We start from the raw sequence: 24,527 nt of genomic DNA on the forward strand, positions 1-24,527 counted from the left end.
TAACGTGTCCGCCAAGTGTCCCGCCAGGTCAGCTACACCTGGCGGACACGTGGATTTATTGTTTTTTTATTATTTTTTTAATTTTTTTAATTGGACTAAATAAAAAAAATTAAAAATAAATTTAAAAAAAATAAAAAAATGAAAATTAAAAATAAAAAAATCCACGTATCCGCCAGGTCAGCGACACCTGGCGGACACGTCACCTCCGGCGAGCCACGCAGGCATCTCCGACGCCAGAGGACTAAAACAGCGAAATTTTTTCACTTATGGGACTAGTTTGCGACATGCTCCACTTACGGGACTAAAATATAAGGGGTCCAATTACGGGACTAAAAAAACAGTTTACCCAAAAAATAATAATATCTAAATACAAAAATACATCTAACTTTTTTTTAAAAAAATGTTTATTTTATTTGTAAAAAACAAAAATATCAAAACAGTCTTACACACTTTTACTGATAATAAAATATGATAATTTTTTAACGTAATGCAAAAATAAAATAAAATAAATGAATACATGAACCGCAACAAATAGAATATTTTATCATTTTTTTTAAATTTTATATATCATTTTTTTACTTATAGTTAATGATTTCATCTCTTATGGTTATTTTACCGGAATGAAGGGGTAATATATTTTTTTTAAAAAATTACAATTAATAAATTCTATCAAAATTTTTACAAATGAATATTTTACCGGTATTTGTTTGTAGATTTGATTTTTTTTATATTAAAAATTAAATTTAAATAATTATATGCGATAAAAATAGATATTGATATGATATTTTAAATGTAAAATTAATTTTTAATAAAATAAAATATAATATATATATATATATATATATAAAGGCTAATACAATTAACCTAATCAACAATAATAAACCTAGCTCATCCTGTAAGGGATGACCTACTATAGGGGTTGGACTTGTAACCATAAGGTCATGGGTTCAAACCAATCAAATGACAATCTTCTTGCTAAGGGTATTAAATAGTTTTAATTCAAACATTTACTATTCAAAACCCTGCAAATATCACTGTACCAAAATTTTCAATATTTTCTGGATAATAATTTCAATAATCCAAAATTTTTGATAATTTTTCTATTTCAAAACACATCCCAATTTACAACTATTAAATCAATACATCCATATGTTCTATTCAAAGTCACTTTTCTAATCACTCATTAATAATAAAATATTTTTTCACTCACATAATTTACAATTATATTATTATATATACAATTAATTTATAAATATAGACTAAAACACAAATGATAAAAGTTGGACATAGATAAGATGTTGATCCTGTAAGTCAACATATGCTATAGGGATAACCAATATACATTTATACATATTTGTAATATTATCATATTATAAGTCAGCTTATGTTATCTTATAATACAAAATTAGCTGAGATATGTAGAAACATGTATTAGTCACTCATATGACATATACTGATTTGATCAAATCAACATCATGATGACTTGCGAATCAGCACGAAATTTGCGATCAATAAAATTATATTACTCCATCCGTCCCAATACAATAGTCATGTTTACCATTTTTATCCGTCTCAAAACAATAGTCTCATTTCTATAAATAATCATATCACTATAAAATTACCCTTATTTTTTTCATTATTATTACACAATTGTCATTACTTTTTACATTAATATATTCATACGGGCAAAAAATTCTTTTATCCGTACTTTTTACCAACTACCAATATAATATCAATATTTTTAAAATCTCGTGTCAAACCCAACTGAAAACTATAATTCTGGGATGGAGAGAGTATTGTTTAATCTACTACAAAAATTCTAAAAAGTACTTTAAACCGAGAGGGAGGGAATATTATTTTAATAAAGAAAATCTAAATTCTCAAACTCAATTAAGACAGAAAAGAAACAGCCGCAGAGCAACACAAAGAGAGAGATAAGCATGACAGCTAAGGGATGCACAAATCAATACAGACAATATATATATATATATATCATGCAACGGTAAACAATCCTTAACCATACACTAGGGAAATAAACAAGTCTCCATCAAACAATTATTCAGCTCCAAATTGAAATCACATACATGCATTGCCACAATTATATTATCATTATTACTAGTTTGTTTTTAAACACAGATCACACAAAATCCAGTTTAGGGGACCGAACAAGCAGAGAAACAATCAAAACACAAAATAAACAAGATCAAGACTGGAGAGTAGGAAATGCACCTGCTGCAAAAATCCATATCTATTGAGAGAGAAGAAGATATATAAATGATTCCCGGCCGTACTAATATTAGTCGGGGTGGTCCATCTCCGTCTCCATCTCCATCTCCGGTCCATGATAATAAAAGCAAACACACAATTACTCTAATGGCTTTTCCAAGATATATTTTTTATTTGTCCCCATTTGCGTGGGGTAGAAGCCCTACATACATGAAAAAAACGTGTGGCTTATAGGTAAATTAACTATAAATGCTAAATTGCACAAAATTTACCCGTGGTTTCATCAAGTTGAGCCAAATCCCTTATACTTCTAAAACTACGTCAAACTCCCTCGTGGTTTCATAAACTCTGCGTCTAACTCCCTCGGCGGTTTATTTGACCTAAATACGCCAAACTGCGAATAAATTTTAGAATCTCAATTTCTAAATCCCTAAAATTATAAATATATTCATTTTTCTTATATTTAGCCTTAAAAAAATAGTAAAAATAAATTCTTAAAACTTGAGAAAAATAACTTAGTAATGTTTACTATATTTTGAGGCTAAATATAAGAAAAATGAATATATCTGTAATTTTAGGGGTTTTATACATTGAAATTTTAAAATTTATTCGCAGTTTTTGCGCATTTAGGTCAAATATCGTTAAATAAAGACCGCCGAGGGGGTTAGACGTAGAGTTTATGAAACCACGAGAGTGTTTGACGCAATTTTAGAAGTATAGGGGATTTAGCGCAATTTCATGAAACCACAGTTGGATTTTGTGCAATTTAACCAACTATAAATAAGAAAGGGATGTGAAGCGAAGCCATACATTTAGTAAGCAGTCATTTCCGAGCCTTGATCTCAACTGCAGCAGCTGCTTTTATATCTTCTTTCTCGGGTTCTAACCTTGGCATGCTCAACATTGTGTTCACCCTCGATACGCCTTCAAGTGCGCGCCACTCTTGTCCGAACTCGACATTCATTTGATCGCCATCTAAAGCTTCGTTTTTTGTCGAGACATTATCGTGCTCGGTTTGAGCACTAGATTTGGCTATGGAAGAAGTTGATTCGTTTGAATCTAGGAAAAGGCAAACCACTGCGCAGTCATCGACCTTTGAAGTCGGGTACTTGTATCTCCATGCCCTAACTGCTGAATGCACGACTGTTCGTGCTGCATTAGAGCGTATGGAGCAAGAAGCTACGGTGTCCACCACTTCCTTGTTCGACAATACATCCCATATCTGCAAGAATGATATTACATTAAGCTCCGTGAAAATGTTTTGGAATGTAATCGAAGAAAATAAGGTCTTGTTCTCATACCCCATCTGTTGCTAACACAACAAACTCATCCTTGTCAGTGAGGCGTCTGTGCGAAATTTCTGGCACAGAAATCAGACCAAAGTCCTTGAGACAGAAATCACCAAATGCCCGGGCCATTGCTAGGCCGGGTGCATCGTTGTTTGGCAGCCATACCCTTGCAACCTCCGGTTCTTCTTGAAGTGCGAAAACACGTCCTTTACAATTTCTTATTCTTTCTGCTTCGGCTGGAAGTGCCAAGAAACATTTAATAACCATTATACAGAATGATATTCAGAAAACATCTAACATTGGTGGTAGGAACAAAGAAGATATTCTTAGTCGTAATTGTTTCAATTTATAGTGGTGCCTATACCAGGAAGGTTAGGTTTCAAATCGACTGTCAGCTGGATGGCCACGAGTGAATTATTTTCATCCCTTGTACCTAAAACAGCTCTCGAATCCCCAACATTTCCAATTACAAGATCCTGGCCCTGTAGAAAAGAAAACCAAGGTGTATTAGGACATTGTCGTTTTTAGTGGCACGCCTCATAAACTTGGTGACATTACCTGCTTCACTATGGTCACAGCTGTTGTTCCACTGCAGAAGCAATCGATATTTGCATACATCCTCAACTCCCTGTCCATAACTTTAAACGCCTTCAGAAAAGACTCTTTCAATGTGTGAAAGACCTCTGGATGCTTTCCTATTTCTTTAGAGTCAATGGAAGGCCTAGATTCCTCATCAGTTGATTGGAATGAAGAGTCATCTGCCCACACGCTTCCAGTAGAATTTAAACTAACATCCCGAAGAATCTCGTCACTTTTTATATTCGCTTCCCAGTGGGTACTAAGTTTCAGAGGAAGTGAGTCCCTAACTCGCTTTGCCACCATATGCCCGTAAGGACCATGGCCATCAAAAACCCCACAAAAGACTGTGTCTTCTCTAGAAGCAAAGTTCTGCATATTTTTTTCAAACAGAATCTGTGAGTGGAATAGGTTGCTGAAAACCACATTTTCTAATCATCAAGCAAAAATTACACAGAAAAACACAAAAAACCAAAGACATCAGCTCGAGTAACACAAAAATAGGTGAGAATCCAAAGGCACAATAATTATAGTTATAGCCGTTATCCACTAGCAGGCTTCAATCACCGACTCCCTGTCAATGTCATTAGCTCGCCAACTTCCTTAACCTTTTGGCACTGGGTAGGCATCAGCCCCCATCCCCTTGTTTTCCAAAATTTTTTACAAATTCACTTAAATTTCATCTAAGATTAGAGAGAGACTAATTCCCAATTCATAATGGAACCTTCTATAGAGCAAATTCAACCAGTAAAATGCAACATTTACGAATCATAGAACTCACCAGTATTAGATTGCCTAGAGTTTGCTCAAGCCTTTAATAAGCAAACAATTCAAAGTTCTAAAGCAGAACATCATGCAATACAAGTTGAAAATTTAATAAATTCAAAAGCAAGCCTGCAGTCCAAAAATACACAACCCTGAAACACAATAGACTAAAAATTAATTCAAATTAACGATTTCATTCATTATAATAGACCACAAACATAGATAAAGAACTAACAAGGAAGACGAGAGTTAACCTCCCAAACAATCATAGCATCCTGATTGATTCCCTTTTTGCCTTTCTGAGTAAAGAGTGAAGCAATGTCGCTGGAACCATTCAAGAACATCCGCCCAACTGTTCTGTGCAGCAGCTCCTCCTTCCTAAGGTCGTATGATAACCCCTGCGACTTCGGCCTCCTTTTCAAGCTCTTTGTCTTCCTAATCCCCATTGGAGAACGGGGTAAAGGGCTCCTGCTTTCACTGGACAAGCAGGACCCCATCCTTAGGGCCCTGATAATGTTCAGTATGCAATCCAGACCAGCCACCCAATTACACCAACGAGTTTCGCTATTGGCAGCCGTCACGACAGACCAAATAGAAATCCCCTTGAGAAGTTGGAATTCGAAAACCAAATTATCCACTTCACAAAGATGCTAACCTGAGTTCCAAGGAAAGTACAACTGCATGTAACATATACAATGATTTTTCAAACAATTCAATTTACATCATCAGGGACACTTTATAACCATTCTACTCTCAGCAGATTGATGGAAATAACTACTCTACCACTCCCATCCTAAAAATGGAACTGTAAAGCAAAAACTAAAAAATCATAATAATGACGAGCAGGGAAAAGACGATTATTGCTAAAAAATTTGATGCATAATATACCTACGCTCTCCAGTATTTCCGTATTCTACAGTATAACTTGTAATGATTTCCCATAACCTAATATAGTGACCACCACGAACCCAAAAATAGCAGATCTACGGAACAATCCATTCTCTTTCCATAAACCACAATAAGCAAATAACCATTCTCCACAAATTCACGCCGAACATAAGAAAACGTCAACCAAAAACCGAAGATCAATAAAAGGTAAATTCACACGGCCACTCATCACAAACCTTAGAAATAATCCCGAATCCCAATTCCACCAAACCCACCGCCAAGAGTCCGTTCGCGCCTCGCCAAAAATCCGAAGAACAATCGAACACCGGTGGCAAGCGCGTATACCCAAAACAAAGAGTCGCAGTGATCGGAAACGCCGAAGGAAACCAAATAGCAAATAGCAACCGCTGAATTCAGTAACAAAGGCAGAAAGAAAGAAGATTGGAAGGAAAAAAGGCGCAGTGAGAAAGTTGGGATCGGCAAAAAGCCGCCGAGAAGACTTTAAATTGCGGAAACGAGAGAGAGAGAGAGAGAGAGAGAAGCCTCGGCCACTGGAATCCACGCCGTTGTTTTCAACGCAAACGTATGTATGTACCGTATAGGGAGAAGATTTAATATTAATATTATTATTATTTTATTATGAATTTATTATTATTATATGGTCGGGATGAGCCACTGACGGAGCCCGTGCGCACCACACTACTGACCATATGCTGTCAGTCATTTTCTTGTTTTTGTATTCAATTTTATAAAAATTTTAATATTTATTACTCATCCACTAATATTTAAGGTGTGTTTCTTTGCGTGGTTTTGAAAAAATTTGGGTTTGATTTGATTTATTTGAATTTTGAGATGAATTTAAATTTTGATATTTTTTTTGTATTTAGATTTGGTTGGAGTTTGAAAAATTTTGATATTATTGATTTGATGGATAATAAATAAATAATATAAATATATTAAATTTAATTGCTAAAATTTATATTGTATGATTTACTTATGATTTTATTTTATACCCAATATATATATTAAATTTTTTTTTTTTTACTTATATTATATAAAATTTTATTATTTATAAAATTACATATATACTGTATATATTTTTTTACCTTAAACCCTAAACTCTAAACATGCCGTCCGACGACAACAACCCCAATTTTAGGATTTTTACTATGCGGACTCTTCATAAACAAATGAATAAAGGTGTGTTTTTTCAACCCCAAATTTAGGATTTTTACTTTGTTTTTTCAACCCCAATTTTAGGATTTTTATTGCACAGTAAAAATCCTAAAATTGGGGTTGAAAAAACACACATTTATTCATTTGTTTAGGAATATAGACTGTCTATTTGTGCGAATTGTAAGAATTGTTTAATGTAATATAAATATGTATTGACGTGGTGTTTTAAATATAAAATAAAAAAATAAATATGTATTGATGTGAAATTTTACTATAATATAATAAATAAAAAATAAGTACTTGATTTGATATTTTTGTGAGAAAAAAATTAGAATAGTAAAATTAAAACAAAAATTCCACATGTAAATACACCATAGGATTTTTAATAGTCTAATTCAATAATTTAAATAATATAATTATATGAATAATATTGTTATTATTTTTAAAATAAAAACTAGCATATAATTAAATTTTTTTAAAAAGATTTTAAATATTATATTTCAATAAAATAAATAATATTATTTTTTAAAAAACAAATATTTATATAATATAAATAAATAAAAACATAATATTAACAATTTTTATAAAAAATAGTGAATTTTAAATATAAATAAATATTTATTTATTGAGTAAAGATAAAAAAAGTTTTGAATGTTTGATGAGTATAAATTTTAAATTTAATTAAATTAATTTATACTACTATTTGTTAAATACATTTAAAATTGCTAAATTTACCAAAAATAAATAAAAAGGGTCATCATATGTGAAAATTAATAGAATAGACTAAAAAAGCAAAATAGTCATATATGCATACGTGTTGGATGAAGAGGGTATATTTTTCTTTTCAAATATCCGTACATTGATATTTTATAGTTCTTCCGTATCAAAACTATAGACATAAGATTTAAAAAATATTAATATTATATTAGTTGTGGATAAAAATTACAGGTAAAAGATTTTTTTTTGTCTTTGTGAGTGTACTAGTGTAAAAAGTAGTGACAATTATGTAATAATAAAAAAAATAATGATAGTTTTATAGTGACATGATTATTTATGAAAATGAAAGTATTGTTTTGGAACAGATAAAAATAATAAATAGAAGTATTATATTGGGATGGAGAGAGTATTAAATTAAAAAATAATGCTAATATTTTATTAATTGGTATAAATGTAATTTTTGATATTTTTGCTGTTTAATTTTATAAATAAAGTAATTATGCATTGAAAAATAATATATTTGCAATTTAAGTATTTTAATATTACTATATAATAATTTTTATTAAAATAAAATTTGATATTTTTAATTTGAAAGAGTTCATACAACTTTATAATTCAAAATCTTTATTATCACATCCAAATTCCAAACAAGCAAGTCCTATTATCCACTAGGGAAAACTATAATATACATTTTACGTTCCTTCTATAATAGTGTCGGTAATATAACATGATATTTATTTTAAATTGAATATTTACTTTTGTGAGATGATAAAATATATATTGGAAATTATGTAATAAAAAATATTGAAAAAACAAAACCCAAACAAACCCTAGATATGTATGTTTACTTGTAAAATTTTATATTTGATTTCACTATTCTTATTTGTTTATCTAAAAAATATCAAATTAAATATTTAATTTTTTTTTAAATTATGTCAAACTAAAATTTAATTTTACATTCAAAATATATATTAATATATATTTATATCGCATCGAATAATTATTTAAATTTAAAATTTTACTATTTAAAATTAAAATCTCATAGGTAAACACGAAATTGATAAATAGAAGTAGCGGCATACACGGTTAGATTATTTGCAAATATATTGGTATTTCATATAACCGAACTCAACAAATACCCGAAATTGCGAACCTAATTCGAACCGAAAATATATTCAAATAACTCGAACTGAAAATATGTGCAAATAACTCAAACCGAAAAAATACATTAAAATTCTAATTAAATAAAAAAATATTTGGAAATATTTCAAATATTCAAACCGAAATCGAGTCTATACTTATTGATATAAATTTTAAAATAAATTATCAAAAATCAAAATTGAACCGACCGAACAAACATCAAATATGTAGTATTTGTATTCGATTCGAAACGAATTTGCTCAATTAACCAAAATTTTGGTTCGTTCCTAGTTCAGTGGTTTGACAATTCGATTCGATTTGTTTGCCAACTCCTAAATAGAAGTAATAGTAATAAAAATAAGAGTAAATTATATAAAACCTTATTGTATTTTAGTAAAAATGTACAAAATACTATATGTATTTTATTTATTGCGTGAAACCCATTGTGTTAATGTAAAATTTGCAGAAAACATATTGCTTATCCAAACCTGACATTTGATTCTAAATAAAGATCTAAATTAAGTAAGTTTAATATAAATAAAAACATATAATATCTTAAATAACTTTTATGAATAAAATAAATAAATGAATAATTTATTAATCATTCATTTTATAGTTTTTAAAACAGATTGTTATTTGATTTTTATAAAAATTATAAAAATAAATGCTCCCTCAATCCCATGTAATATGTGTATTACCGTAGACACGTGAATCTAGGTAAAGTATAATTAGTAAGTAATTAGGAAGTGTATTAGCAAAAATAATAATTATTTAGTAAAAATAATTATAGATTAAGATTAAAATAAGTAAATAGTTTAATTAAAATTAAAAAAAATTAAAATTTAAAATACGATTAAAGTGCATCATTATATTTCAAAAAATAGAAATGACAAGTTATGTGAAACGGACGAAAAAATAGAAACAAATTATGTGGAACGGAAGGAGTAATTAATCAATTATTATTTTTATTTATTTTATTAAAAAAATTATTTAAAATATTTTAACACTTTTCTTTATTTAAAACCAAATATCAATTTGGACAATTTCGTGCAAATTTTATATTAACAACAATATTTTATGCAGTTTTACTAAAAATACAGAAAGATATTATATAATTTATTTTAAAATAATAATAATAATAATAATAATAATAATAATTAGGAGAAGAACATTTTAAAATTAAAATCGGAATTTGACCGACGCTAAAACATGTGTGCAGTACGTCCGAAGAGGCAAGCAAACAACCGCGTGAACATATCTTTTTTGTAGTTGATTAATAGATAAATTCAAATGCCCAAATTGATCTCAAACTCGACGTCAGGATGAAGCATTTTGGGACAACTTTTTTCGGCTGCAAATTTATAAATTAGAGGAAAACTTTCTACCCACTAGGGTAGGCAGATTCCGATCCCCAATCCCCCCGATTCTGGATCTGATCCCTCCTTAGATTTTTTTAAATTTAACCCCCAAAATTCCCCAGAATCGACATCTAATCCGCAGGAAAGCGGAGCAGGACATGGGCAGTTCAATTTTCCCGTCGTGCCCATTTCGGAATGGCTGCCTTTTCCTCTTGTTTATGCTCTTTATTGTTTCCGACCTGCCTGGAATTTACGCCGAGGTACTTCTGTTTTCCGAGGATTTGATCTACTGTAATTTGCTGAGTTTGTAGTTACAGGCGATCTGAATTTTCATCTGCGTGGGTAGGAAAATGGAGGGCTCATGTCAAGTGACGGGATCGTGGATCTGGGTCGGCGTAGTAAGGTCAGGTTGCTCCCAGTCTTCGAGTTCATTTTGTTGAGTTGAGAGCTGCTTCGATTTTTTTCTTTTTTCTTTTTTTTTTTTTTTTTTTTTTTATTGCATTTGACTGCAGGTTTTGTTAGTAGTTAGAGTTGGAATTTGTCAAATTTTTATATGTTCTCTTGTGAAAGTTAATTTGATTGTGCAGTGGTGTTTGTGGGCTCTGATTTGTTGAAATTAGCATGATCTGTTAGAATTTATGTTCTTTTACACTTCTTACTGTGGTGCAGACAGAATAACAGATGATTTTTGTAATTTGATGATATCGCATTGATCTTTTGACAGATAATTGTGGACAAAATTAAGACAGTTGTCAAAGAAGATAATGATCCTGATGCCATAAGTCTTGGTGTTAATGTTGAATCTGGTCTCGGGGTCTTCGATGCTTTCATTGCTAGTTTATCTATGATTCTTGTCAGTGAGGTGAGTAATTTATTTTGTATTGTATGCCAGATGTTTTCTGTTAATAATTTTTGTTCTAGTGTAGCAGGGTAGTGTCATTTGAATTTACGACTGCTCTACCTTTTTTCATTAAGAAACTGTAAAATTACAAATGACCTAATTTATTGTAATGCCCTACAATTTTATTTTATTTTATTTTTTCGGAGGAAAACGGCAATTTCTTGTACTATTCATTTTTGTTGATTACATAACAACAGTTCTATGCTTCTAGATTGGAGATGAAACTTTTATAATAGCAGCTCTCATGGCAATGCGGCACCCCAAGTCTATTGTTCTTTCTGGTGCTCTCAGTGCCTTGTTTGTGATGACAGTAAGTCAATGTCCTTTTCTTTTCCTAGATACGTGTATTTATGTTATTTCTTACTAAAGCTTCTGTTGCATTTTTGACTTACACTTCTTTTACTATGATTTTAGCTTCACTAGACTACTTTACGATGAGTGAAAATGAGAGTTAACTCCTTGCACATGTCTTGCAGATACTTTCAACTGGTCTTGGGAGAATTGTGCCAAACTTGATATCAAGAAAACATACCAATAGTGCAGCTACAGGTTTGTGTTTCAATACTTCGGAATGAAATATGAATCAAGAATATTTTGCTTGGGTTAGTGTGGGGTCTGATAGATAATAGTCTCCATTTGTTTAAGAAAAATAATTTCATGGTGGATTAAACATTTTTGTGCAATTAAATGCCTTTTCTTTGAACAATGTGATCCAAGTTCTTTCATGCATGTGTTTTTGTGTTTAAATATTTAACCTTTATCTGGGGTCAAGCTTGAAATAATGTCAAGCATAGAACTAAAAGTATGGAGACGTTTTTAAGATTCATGAACTACTGTTTTGTTTTCAGGGATTAATCGTACGGCCTATAAAACTGTTAGATAAATAGTAATTACTGTTAGAATTAGTGTCAGAATCAGTATTATGTTTGATTTGCGCCTTTTCATTTTGTCTTCCCTGTCCCTGTGTCTCCAACTTAGTCTGTTTTTCCAACAGGTGAATGCCTATATATACTTATGTAATTACATTGTAAATAATAATCTTCTAGTGAAGATTATCTCCTCCCTTCCCTTTTTGCATTTCATAGCAAAAACAAACACTTTTCATGTTATATTTAGTACTTGTTGGCCAGAATTTCTAAGACCTCAGGAGTATATCCCAAATTGCACCCAACTCAAAGGGTTGTGCCAGGAAGGGGATATGGCTTCTTGGCTGTAGGTTCCTGGAAGATTACACTAAGCTCCTGAGAATAGAAGATGAATTTAGAAGTATAAGGTATGGAAATTAAAATAATTGAAGGCATAATTTAAGGGTTAGAATGTAAAAGGAAATTCTGTAAATATATGGTGAAATTGCATGAAATAGGGAAGTAAAGGTAAAAATGTATAAAAAAGGATAATACATAATGTAAGGCTAAGGAAAAATGAGGATGGGTGCAGAGATGCTGTGTGTGAAGAATTCCTATTTCTTTTTCAATTCATCCATCGTATGTACCAGCAACTACCCATTCAAGACCTTGGTTATTGCCCACTAGTTCCACTAAGCGTTATGTTGCAATCTTCTTGGATTAAAGGAGCTCTTGGTAGTGGCCTTCATGCTTCTCTCATGGAGTTATGTCTCAAAATTCTTTCTTGGGAAGATTTCTTGGTGGGGCTACTGTTGAGAAGTAGCATCTTTCACCGCTAATGGCACATTTAAACATCTTGTAATCACCAAAGATGTGGGTCTTAACTAGTTTACTTGGTCTTCTCAAATTGGGTCTCGTTGGATGAGCATGGGCTAGTTGGACTAGTTTGGAACTCTTAGGTTGGGTTGAAGCCTCTACAACTCATGGGTCTTCTGTTGATGAGGTCTCTTATAGTTTCTATCTCAGGGCCCTGTGACCTTAGCATACAAATAAAACCATCCTTCATACTGAGTGGTGCATGGTGACAAAAGGAATTAGGATACCATGATGATGAGATAGGAAATGTCAGGACAAAATTGATTCAAAGAAGCTCTGTGACTTTGCCATCCGCAATATTGTAGTGATAAGTGAGTTTGTGACAAGTGGCATCGACAGTCACTACAGTACCTTTTAATTATTTTGGAATTGAAATTGAATTTTATCAAGCTGATTTCAGTGCTTCAACGTAAGAAAACACAAACGAAATTAAATTAAGATTAGAACAAATAGGGTTGTTTATTTGATTAGGTTCCACGAAAAGCTTGGGACCCTATATGATTCAATTACTATCCGGAGAGTTGGAAAACTCACTGATGTAGCTGAATGTATGTCATTGGGCTATCGGTAGAAGCTTCTTCTTCCACTGTAGATTCCATGAATTTCTTGGCTTGGATGGTGACTGCTATTTGGAATTTACGAATTTGGTCTTGGTAATGGGTCCAGGTAGCAGCATAATCAGGTCTGAAATAGCAGGGATGCTCACATAAGTGTTGATAAGAATGTATCTCATAGTTGGGATGGAAGAATTGGAGAAAGAAGAAAGAAGTGAGTTGCTGGGAATGACCAAGGGTGCCTTTTTATCTCTATATGGTTACAAATTCAACCCTTAAGCATAATTTCAACTGCATGTCAGTAACTGCAGGCCTAACAGCTAACTGCATCTAGTGTAGTAATGCAGCATTCTTCAAGCTACCATGCCATAGTTCAATTGCCATATCACCTGTGTTCAAATATATTTTGGTTCATTGAATATAATTCAACTTTAGCTTTCAAAAGTGAAGAAAGTGAATCCACACATGTTTGTTTCTTCCATGTTACCTGTGTGAGCGTTAGCAAGTATCAGGTTTGGTTTCAGGTGGTGTGAGTCCTTAGCTATAGCCATTTTATGGAGTCAGATGTGCATCTTAGAATAGTGGGAGATTAACCTAAACTTTTAGAATTTAATTTGTTTATAAATCTGTAATGAATACCCTCTGCAGTTCTATATGCGTTTTTTGGACTTCGACTGCTCTACATTGCATGGAGATCAGATCCAAAAGGTTCTCAGAAGAAAGAAATGGAAGAGGTATGTTTCATTTTGAAAATGATTTTGAATATGCTGATTTGTTTTTTATCATCCTTGAAGACAATTCTCATTCCCTTTCATGTTTGAAATACAGTTCTGAGCTTGATTTTTGAAGGTGCATGCATGGTAAACATGTGAAATGATGATGGAAGTCATGCTATCATGTCAAGAAGTAGCTTAAAATGCTTTACAAACATCATCATCTAATAATATCTTATATCTCTTACTTTGATTGTCACTATTCCATTACTGGCTAGAAAATGCTGTTTTCGGAATCTTTTCATATTCTCTCCGCTTCTCACTGACACAAGCAGAGAACACTGCAATGGCTAACATTTGACATGATTTTAAGTTTCATAAGCTTCCTGCCACGTAAATATGTCTTCCTGGGCTATATGATCTGTCATGTTTTTTCTATTAGTAGTTTCCCAGCAGTTATATGAAAGTTGTTCCTAGAATAAGCTTCTTGCCTGTGCCTATATTTAATTAACTCCTAATTACTTGCACAGTGTCAAATGTGTATCTAACATTGGTGCCAAACAGATTAATACATCATATGTCTAGACATTACTTGTATTCTAATGTTGTGTTTATTTTGAGTGATTATGTTGGATACTCTCCCTCAGTCCACTAATAATAGATACATTTTGCTATTTAGGACATTCACTAACAATAATAATGTTTATTTATTTACGAAGTGTAGGCCTCACAATATTAATAAAATATTCTATCATTTAACATAAGAGTACTGAAATAATCTTTTCAACACACATTCTTTGTTAGTTAGGTGTGACTCTTAAAATGTAAGGGTATTTTAGTCTTTTCACACTTAAACGCCTTCTATAATATATAAAATACTATTATTTCTTAATCAACGTGTAAACAGTAAATGTATCTATTGTTAGAGGATGGAGGGAGTGGTATTTTATCGGAAGTAATCACTTGTTTACTTTAAGTTATCAAACTCTATAAGTTAAGGCCTGCTGTACTAATACTTTAATCAAGGATAATCAATAATTCTTGAATGGGTGTGATTATAGGTAGTCCCCACTTTCTGTGTTATATATGTTGAACTGTGTTGAACTGAGGCATCTTATTTTGAATGTTACAGGTACAAGAGAAGCTTGAATCTGGACAAGGGAAAACAGCGCTACGACGTTTCTTTTCTAGATTTTGTACTCCAATCTATTTAGAGGTGTTCTTTTACTTTTTGTACCTTAGGAAATTTTTGTCATAGTGATAAGAAAATAGCATCTTTTGAATGATATATTCCCTCCTTCCTGAAACTTTGCTTATTTTACTTTTGGTGTGGTTTGCTAGGTAGTTTAATCTTGATAATTTTCCAACAATTTTGCCCCTACATTTTGTTTGGAATGATTATATAATTTAATTAAAAGGGTAAAAGAGGAAAACTTATGTCTAAATAATGAAGGTTGCAAAGTTTTCTGACATTCCAAATTAGAAATAATAGCAAATGTTTTGGGACGGAGGTAGTATTAATTCTTGATATTTAATATTATGCCTAGTTAATCTTTGAATTGTTTATGTTTTATTTTCTGGTTATTTTAAAATACTTTTATGATGTACTTGTTAAGTTTTGATATTTAATATGCAAGGTCGTTGTGTTTTTAATTCTTTGTTTCAAATTATGAAAAAATGATAGAACTTGTGCACATGCCAATGTCAAATATTATTAGTTTCTTTTATTTACTTATTTTATTGCCTATCTATCAGGGCATTGTAGTGCAAATGACTAATCCTCTTTCCCTGCAATGTTCCATGTTTGCAGTCTTTCATATTGACGTTTTTAGCGGAGTGGGGAGATCGTAGCCAGATAGCCACAATTGCTGTAAGATTCAAATAATATATATTGCATTCTATAGCATATCATGCATCAAATTTAATATAACCTGGATTCTCCAGGTGGTTATTCTTTCTCATCTCTAACCTTTTGAAAATCTATTAGTAAGCTCTGTGCCTGGATTCTCTTGAAATTAATATAGGCTTGAGAAATTCCCTAAGGTCCCGGTGGTTGGATGTATTTGGATTTGAAGGTGGATTTCAAATGAATGGATTTGAGTTATTTCGGATTTGAAATACTTCATGATTAAAATTTTTTTAAGTGACACAATGTAAAGAGTATTTGTAATATTAATGATGATAGATTTAAAATCCACGGCTAACCTTGGATATTCCATCGCATTGCGAAATGAAACCAATGAATTTAATGGATGGATTTGAATTTGAGAGTGGATTTTAAATAATTGAATTTGAACTATCTATAATTTGAAATACCTTATAAATCAAACTCATTGTTTGGTTGTAACAAGTATTTGAAGTGATACAATACTTGGGGTGTGTTTGTTTGGGTGTTTGGATTTTGATTTGAGATTTGAATAGTAAAAAAAAATTGAATTTGAATAGTTGTATAATGCGTTATAAATAGGTGATAATGAGATGTTTTGAATGTAAAATTAATTTTTAGTATAATATAAAAAGTGAAAAATAGGTGTTGGATTTGTGAAATTGTTTTAGTGAATAGTAGAAATTTGGTAAAATTTTATATGCAAACACACCCTTGAAATACTAAAGGAGATGTATTTGAAATCCAAAGTTAACTTTGGAGATTTGAAATCCATCGTACAATGAATTTGATTAAGCCATTTGAAGTACCTTTCTAACTCAAATTCCTTTAACCAAACTGGATCTAATGGTTTTTCAACTTATGCATTAGTAAGATAAGAAAAATGTTTCATAGTTAATTTGGCCTTGGTTTCACTTAATATTATTTCATTCCTACAATCTGTTCGAACATCCATGGCTGGTTTGCATCTTATTCTTTTTATAGATGAAATCCTTAGTACATGGACAAGAGATTGATAAATTGCTTGAACTGTCTGTAGGCTATTTAGATGTCGATTGCTTTAACAACATAATTGCCCTCATATTTCCTACGAAGAACATGAACTGGCATCCCCGCATTGCTACGTTTCTCAGTTTTGAATTGTCACAACAATAGGCATCGATATTCTTGTTTATTTAACAAAATACGTACTCCCTCATCCACAGCTAGCAACACACAAGAACGCCGTTGGAGTTGCAGTAGGGGCCAGCATCGGCCACACCATCTGCACATCTTTAGCTGTCATCGGTGGAAGCATATTGGCGTCAAAGATCTCCCAGCGTACAGTTGCAATGATAGGCGGGTTTCTCTTCCTCGGGTTTTCTTTGTCTTCATACTTCTATCCTCCACTATGATTTCGAAAAGTTTTGGAATGACACTGACACATGATCATCCATTCTACTCCACGTGCTCCCGAGGAAATGTGCTGCAAAATGGTTAGTAGTTCATTTGCCAAGAAATAACAATATATAGAAATTTAATGTCTGCTGATTACGGATGATTATATGAACTAACAGTCAGGAAAATGAATCGACATTCTTATTGTGTTTGTGCTTATGTTTCTGTTTGATATAAGAGTGGATATTCCTGGAATTGGTTGCACTGTCCTTTCGATTTTAGAAATGAATCTGCAATTTGATTTAAATCTTTGTGGAAGACAATATGAGTTGCTTATGTTTTTGTGCTAACTACAGGAAGTTACATTACAGTCAAAAATAGATCCAAAGGGATTTTGTTTTTTTATGTAATTTATTTATATTAATTATGTATATATATATTATTTATTTGTATTATTAAAAAATTACAACATAATACTTGATACATTAAATTTATTTTAGTATATACTATATATTATACTGGATTTGTTGGATAAATTTGTTTTTTATTTAGATATTTTTCATGTTGAATCGTTGATTTTTTTGGCGAGTAAATAAAATATAGATATTATATATTGTTTTTTTTAATAATATTTATAGAAAATTATGTTATAATATTATATATTGTAAATAAATATTAATTAAATAAATTTCATCGGTTAAACTTCAACTACAAATTCAACTATGAATTTTTTTGTTTCCCCCCAAAGTGCAAGCCATTCCAAAATAATTGCGTTGAACATATGCATATTTATTAAACTAGTTGCATTAAAATTTATTTCCCCAATTTCACTATTGACCTTTGTTTTTTTTTCAAAAAATATAAATATATTTTCATAAATTATTATACTCCTTAAAATACTATTTAAATATAAAATTTAAACAAAAAAATTTCAATCCAAAATAATGCATATAATATTAATATATCACTAAAAAACTAAGAAATTACGAGGCTCATCCCTTAGTATAACCTAAACATAAACAAACCAATTCGAACAATACAGAATCAGCCACAACAATTTGTATACGCCAAATCAATGCATACGACTATACGAGATAAAAATCATAAGAAAAACACATCTCACAAAGTCAGCGAACGACGACAACACATTCGCCGTGAGCTCATTAGAATTCCTTTGTCTCCACGAAATCAAGAGGAAGGAAAACTCACCGGAGCCTTAAACCTAACAACGTCATAGAAAATGAGTGAATGATATAAACAGTAGCGGACTCACACACATGTATATTATATACTTCATTCGTCTCATTTATCGTGTTTACATTGTCGTTTTTGTCCGCCTCACATTTTATGTTATTATTATTTTTTTTTTTGAAAATATTCAGACACTCTAATCTCATTTTAACTTTTTTAATTTATAATTTTTTAAATATTTAGAGATGGTTAGAGTGTTGAATTGACAAATCAGTACAATGTTGAATTGTCTTAATTAACATAAACTATAAAATATGATAATGATATATGTCTTCGTTTAATACGACACATGCGGTGTAAAATCAATTGTAATATTATTGTATCAGAACATATTATATATTGTCAATTCCTTCGTATACTATATTTGAACTATGGTAACATAAATCATATATTTTATCTTTATAATGTTGTCTGGTCCTATGCCGTATGTTGCATTTGTAACATAATTCACATGTTTTATGTCTACACTGTATGCTATATTTCTGTGTGTGAAAATATATATATATATATATACACGTTTTTAGTTCATATGTTATTTATATTATATTAATACCAAAATATTTTTAATTTTTATCTAAAATATAAATATATATATAATTACTTTGTACAACAAAGTCAAAGATAAAAAATGTCAAAATATTTTACACACTTTCACTAATACTCTGTATGTTAGAAAAATAAGTATATTCTGATTTGTGCTTTGTGCTGATCCATTCCCTCGTTTATGGTGTGTTCTTTTGGGGATTTTCCCATATTTTCACCATTTATCAATTTTTTTACCTTAAAATATTAAGTCAAATATTTTTTTTAATTTTTTATATTATATTAAAAATTATTTTATATTTAAAATATCACCTAACATCTATTCATACCGTATCACTATTTTATTTCAATTTTTTATTAAATTTTTTTATTATTCAAATTTCAAACTGGATATAAAGCGACAAAGAAACACACCCATAGTATTCGCGGACTTCTGTTTTAGTATTTTATTACACTATTAATTTGGAATAGAAAATATGCGGAGTTATGGTAGGGATAAAATCTGATCTAGGGCACGCTGTATCCGTCGCCGCATCCATCCCCCTCCCCCTCCCCCGCTTTATATTCATTCATTCTTTCTGGATTTAGGGCAACATTCGAAGCAAGGATTGGATTGGATTGGATTGGGCGCCATGACCGGGAAGGCCAAACCCAAGAAGCACACTGCCAAAGAAATCGCCGCCAAAGTCGATGCTGCTACCACCAATAGAGGCGGAGGGAAGGCCGGCCTCGCGGATCGATCCGGCCATGAAAAGGGCGGCCACGCCAAGCTCGAGTGCCCGCTCTGCAAGATCACTGCTCCTGATATCAAGTCTATGCAGATCCACCACGACGCTCGCCATCCGAAGATCCCCTTTGACGAGTCCAAGCTCAATAACCTTCATTCCTCACTCGGATCGGATCAGGCGAAGCCTAAGCCCGGCGTCCGCGGCAGCCTCAAGAAGTGAAAATCCAACTGCTCCTGCTCCTGCTCCTGTTCCTCTGTTTGTGTTTCTTCTTTAATAGTAAATTTCGAACAAATTAAGTTGAAGAAGAAGAAGATGATTATATCGCTGTTGGCTATCGTTTCGTTGCTACTACATGGACAATAATATTGTCACTCAAGTGCTTGTGTACGTGTAATGCATGTCTCTGTTTTTCTTTGTTTTGGATACTGAATGATACTTTATGCCTTTGTCTGTGTAAGCTACTCCCTGTGTGGTTTTGAGCTAATGGTTTTCTCTTGTTTTAGATTGATTCTAAAGGATGCAAGGATGCTGAAACATGGTGCGTTGTTGATAGTTTGTGTAGATTTTGAATCAGTTTTTAGAGATTATTTTTTGGTGATTTTGCCACAAATAGCCAATGTTCTAAAGGAACTTGTCTGCCTTTTTATGTCAAATTTTGGATTGATAAAGATAAGAATATATAGGAATCAAAATTGGGGAATAGTATGTAATTCGAAGGTTTTAGTATAGTGGAATATGAAAGTAGATTTAAGATATGGGTTTGTGTAGCTAGATGTATTTGGTTGGCTCCTATGAAAGGGTGAGAATGCTACTGAAGATTTTGCACTCGATTAATTCTTAAAGTGATATGAAATTGGCTTGTATTGCTAAATGTGCCTCTTCCCTAGTTGTGAATTTATGATTGCAGATGACTAGAAGTGTTGCTTTTTCTATCTTAATTTGTTTATTTTTGTTCTCTGCTATGCAATGATAAAGTGTTTCTAACAAAACAAGCTTCTGAGTTAGATTTGATTTCTTGCCTTGTTGTGAAAGGTTCCCTTTTGATCCAAGTTTATTGCTCATCTGTTGGTGTATCTTATGAAATTTGTCAACCCATTGAGGCCGACTAGACGAAATGCACGAGCCATGTGTGTATTCCGACTTTCAAGTTACCTGTGGAAATAAAGTAGTTTGAATGGTTTTTGGTGTCTTATTCAGGAAGTTGATGTTGTTGTAAAAGAAGTTAATGTGTAGTGGACTTTGATCTTTGCTTTCTTGTAGTTTGTCGCCATGGCTGTTTGTAGAAAATAGCTTATGGTTGCTATCATACTATGAAGTATTAACAGCATAAAATTATGTCGTCTGCTGCTGTACAGTTTGTGTTATTCGTTGCTGCCTTTCCTGGTGTAGTTGTGTTCTTCGCTCTTTTTATTTTCAATCTGCATAGACTTATCAAGCTGCAGTTATTCCTTATTTGCGAAATTTGAGACACCTTTGTTGTCTTGTCTGCTACTGGGAAGGTTGAGATAACAAGTTTGTTATTTGCAGTATAGCACCTTAGATTAATCGAAAGGACCCAATGCATAATGTCCCTACAGAAGTAATCTTTGATGAGAACTAGTTTCGGGTATTTACATTTTGTGTGATAGATACTAAATTTATCATTTAGCCTCATATATATTTATTTTATTAATTGGTGACTTATTGGTATTGGACGCCACTTTGTATGTTATGCTTTAACGACGAGTTTTAGCTATATATTGTGGGACAATAGGACGATATTAATTCATAGAAATGATCGATGATATTGATGCTTTTGGAATTAACACATTACAATCTCATCCCATGGTTGATTGAGTTAATAACAAAGGTTGAGGTTTTTTGTTACATAGTTGAATTTTTGCTTTCAAATGTCGATTCACATATATCCGTAATGTGTTGTTTGTTACTAGGTTTGCTAAGACGGGATCCCCTTTGTGGAGTCGGAGCCAAATAGTTGGATTCTTTCTCTTGAATGAAATCCAAGTTTATGTTTTAGAGTTTCAAAAGGAATGGTGAAATCTTCGAAGCAGGTGAACTCAACATATTGGATATATACTGAAAGTTCGGTCATATTACAGCATGCATATAGTTGGTTCTTGAGTTTCGACTTACCTTATTGTTCTCATTGATTGAGATCCAAGAATTAAAGATTTATACTTATTTGCACTGCTAGTTGTAATTGGAGACAGACATTAGCGCTGTCAACGGGAGCCGGCGCAAGAAGCAGCGCAACCCAACGGCCACTTGGTTGCCCGGTACATTTCTATGAGATTCTAAAATTAATTTTTAGGATGTGTTTACTCTTATTTTTGTGATGTTTTTCATGTTTTAAATTTTGCATATCTAAAAGTGAAAATTTTGTAGTTAATATGATGTTTTTAATAAAAAGTATATATATACACTACAAGAAAATTTTGTAACGACGTTTTTTTGTTCCTAAATCCAATTTTTCCGTTACTAATGCTATTAGAGATGGAATTGGGGATAAAATTACGTTAGCTACGTGAACTTAAGGAACGAAATTTCGTTACAAATATATTATTTTTTTTGTAGTGATACTTACGTCCCAAAACTATAGTCCTATTTGGATTGGATACGAGATTTAAGGAATATTGATATTATATAGATAGCCAGTAAAAAGAATAGGTAAGATATTTTTGCCCTTGTCCGTCTATTAGTACGAAAAATAACGATATTTGTGTAATAATGATGAAAAAACAGTAGTTTATTGGTGATATGAATATTTATAAAAATAAAATTATTGTTTTGAAACGGATAAAATAGTAAACAAAAATGGAGGTTATACTCCTTCTCCGTCCTGCCACACAGATTAACCCTTTTTGTTTTTCGTCCGAACATAACTCATTTCTATTTTTTATAAATTTATTCATTTTTTAATAAATATAAATTAAATTTAATTACATTTTTAACTTCTTACGTGTAGGATCTATTCAAAATCTTTTTTTTTTCTTTCTCAATAAACAAATATTTTTATCTTGTTATTTTATTTTTTTATAAAACTAGTTTTAAGTTAATTATAAATAAATAAATATTTTTTTTATTTATATTATATAAAATTTTATTATGTATATAATTCTAAAAATATTTAAAATACTAACAATTAAAAAATAATATTATAATTTATTAATCTATACTATACCGTATATCTAATCAAAGTTGTCATCTGAGCAAGGACGGAGGGAGTGTTTAATATTTTATTAGAAAAATAGAATCATATTATACGAGTGTTTAATTTGCAAGAGAAAATCATACATGGTAATTAAGATGAGATTTTCAGTTCATATATGTATATGTTTATATATCAATTGTAGGACTTAAAAAGATGAATAAATATTCAATGTAGATTATTTATTTATTTTTGTGACATTTAGGGTGTGTTTGTTTGGAGATTGGATTTTAAATACACTATAAAAAATATTTTTGTGATATTTCATTTTTTTTCTTCAAAAATATCAAATCAATCACCTATTTTTCATTTTTTATATTATATTAAAAATTAATTTTATATTCAAAACATCACATAACATCAATTTATATCACATGATACAACTATTCAAATTCAAAATTTTTACTATTTAAATCCCAATTTAAAATCCAATCTCTCAGACAAACACACCCTGCCGATTGATATTAGTATGTACAAATATCTTTGTCGGTCCCCATGCATTTTTGGTCTATTCTTCGTCGAATGCGTTGAGTCATCTTTCAAAAGTTTCTACATCTTATCCTGTTGCTTCTCTCTTTTTTCGTATGATTTTGTTTTATATGCCTTTTGCATTGGGGTGATATTAGATAAAAATGACAGGTTTGTACATTATGTCACTCTAAAAAATAAATAAATAAATTCAATTTTAATAAAATATATTTTCTCTTATAGAGTATTTTTAAAATGATAAAAAAAATTATTTTATTCAAATAATATCATGTTTTAACAAATTATTTTATTGAGCAAACTAATTTTTAGTCCCTCTCAAATCCAAAATTTCAACTTTGGTCCCATTTAATATTTATATATAAAACTAGTTCTAACCATTTTTTTTGAAAAAATCATTTTTAGTCACACTGTTCAAATTTTAATGGATCGGACTGACTTGGCTGTTACGGATGCCAATTTGGCAGCTGGTTTGGATTAAACACGATCGTATTACATAGAAAACGGTTGTGTTTAGATGTGATACCCCCGAAGTTGGGCCGTTGATTGACAACTCCTGTGTGTGGATGAGCCGATATGAGGCCATTTGAAGTTGATTAGAGGTTAAATGGATTGAATAAATTACTCATGTCAACAATGTGTAAGCGTGCTTATTATACAGTGATTTCAAATTAACCACTCTACAATTATGACACGCTCGGTTTTGCGTGGCTTGCGGACCGATGTGTCACTTTAAAATTATAACTCATCTAATGTCATGACCGAATTAAAAATGGGTGTATTACCTAAAAAACGCTCGTGTTTAATAGTGTGTTTAAATATTAAACTAGGGCGTGTTATACAAGCACTCAGTTGCAGTGTTTGAACACAGCCGTGTTTAGTTCAAACACGCCTGTGTTCGAAGTTTGAGACCCACATGCACGTTTCAATGGCCGTATTATTGTGTTTCAATTACCATTTTTATAATACGATAAGTATATATTTTAAATTATAACAAAATATAAAATAGAAATAATAAACTAATA

General features: G+C 31.3%; 3 protein-coding genes across 5 annotated transcripts; 2 read left to right on the plus strand and 1 right to left on the minus strand.

The window, feature by feature from the left end:
• Window positions 1–2,033: 2,033 nt before the first annotated feature.
• On the minus strand, window positions 2,034–6,326 carry LOC127244897 (probable protein phosphatase 2C 33). 3 transcript variants are annotated; one of them, XM_051265486.1, is made up of 7 exons: window positions 5,981–6,326; window positions 5,111–5,511; window positions 4,074–4,463; window positions 3,880–3,997; window positions 3,528–3,751; window positions 3,037–3,448; window positions 2,034–2,428 (listed from the first exon to the last, which is right to left on the minus strand). In XM_051265486.1, exons 2-6 carry the CDS (start codon window positions 5,351–5,353, stop codon window positions 3,050–3,052), a joined length of 1,374 nt encoding a protein of 457 aa, XP_051121443.1. In that variant the 5' UTR covers window positions 5,354–5,511; window positions 5,981–6,326; the 3' UTR covers window positions 2,034–2,428; window positions 3,037–3,049. The 3 variants fall into 3 exon arrangements, with proteins under 3 accessions (XP_051121443.1, XP_051121444.1, XP_051121445.1); XM_051265487.1 differs by having other exon boundaries at window positions 5,111–5,533; XM_051265488.1 differs by lacking the exon at window positions 2,034–2,428 and adding an exon at window positions 2,441–2,620.
• A 3,732-nt stretch (window positions 6,327–10,058) lies between these two features.
• LOC127244882 (GDT1-like protein 3) lies at window positions 10,059–17,593 on the plus strand. Its single transcript, XM_051265463.1, has 9 exons — window positions 10,059–10,395; window positions 10,482–10,538; window positions 10,860–10,997; window positions 11,248–11,346; window positions 11,513–11,585; window positions 13,960–14,045; window positions 15,157–15,240; window positions 15,835–15,894; window positions 17,115–17,593. Exons 1-9 carry the CDS (start codon window positions 10,294–10,296, stop codon window positions 17,301–17,303), a joined length of 888 nt encoding a protein of 295 aa, XP_051121420.1. The 5' UTR covers window positions 10,059–10,293; the 3' UTR covers window positions 17,304–17,593.
• Window positions 17,594–19,544: 1,951 nt separating this feature from the next.
• On the plus strand, window positions 19,545–20,265 carry LOC127244818 (protein METHYLENE BLUE SENSITIVITY 1-like). The gene has a single exon (XM_051265330.1). The coding sequence runs from the start codon at window positions 19,713–19,715 to the stop codon at window positions 20,025–20,027; it is 315 nt and encodes a 104-aa protein (XP_051121287.1). The 5' UTR covers window positions 19,545–19,712; the 3' UTR covers window positions 20,028–20,265.
• The last annotated feature ends 4,262 nt before the right edge of the window (window positions 20,266–24,527 follow it).

The sequence above is a fragment of the Andrographis paniculata genome, unplaced genomic scaffold, assembly GCF_009805555.1.
Source record: "Andrographis paniculata isolate CXL003 unplaced genomic scaffold, ASM980555v1 Contig21END, whole genome shotgun sequence".
In the NCBI taxonomy this organism is placed as follows: Eukaryota; Viridiplantae; Streptophyta; class Magnoliopsida; order Lamiales; family Acanthaceae; genus Andrographis; species Andrographis paniculata.

Excerpts from the sequence above, each read along its gene's own strand:
- LOC127244897 (XM_051265486.1), bottom strand. The coding sequence starts at position 5,353 with ATGGGGTCCTGCTTGTCCAGTGAAAGCAGGAGCCCTTTACCCCGTTCT. Across the intron at positions 3,998-4,073 it reads CTGTGACCATAGTGAAGCAG|GGCCAGGATCTTGTAATTGG; the intron begins GTAATGTCACCA and ends TCTTTTCTACAG. Across the intron at positions 3,449-3,527 it reads TTGTGTTAGCAACAGATGGG|ATATGGGATGTATTGTCGAA; the intron begins GTATGAGAACAA and ends TCATTCTTGCAG.
- LOC127244818 (XM_051265330.1), top strand. The coding sequence starts at position 19,713 with ATGACCGGGAAGGCCAAACCCAAGAAGCACACTGCCAAAGAAATCGCC.
- LOC127244882 (XM_051265463.1), top strand. The coding sequence starts at position 10,294 with ATGGGCAGTTCAATTTTCCCGTCGTGCCCATTTCGGAATGGCTGCCTT. Across the intron at positions 14,046-15,156 it reads AGAAGAAAGAAATGGAAGAG|GTACAAGAGAAGCTTGAATC; the intron begins GTATGTTTCATT and ends TGAATGTTACAG. Across the intron at positions 15,241-15,834 it reads GTACTCCAATCTATTTAGAG|TCTTTCATATTGACGTTTTT; the intron begins GTGTTCTTTTAC and ends CCATGTTTGCAG.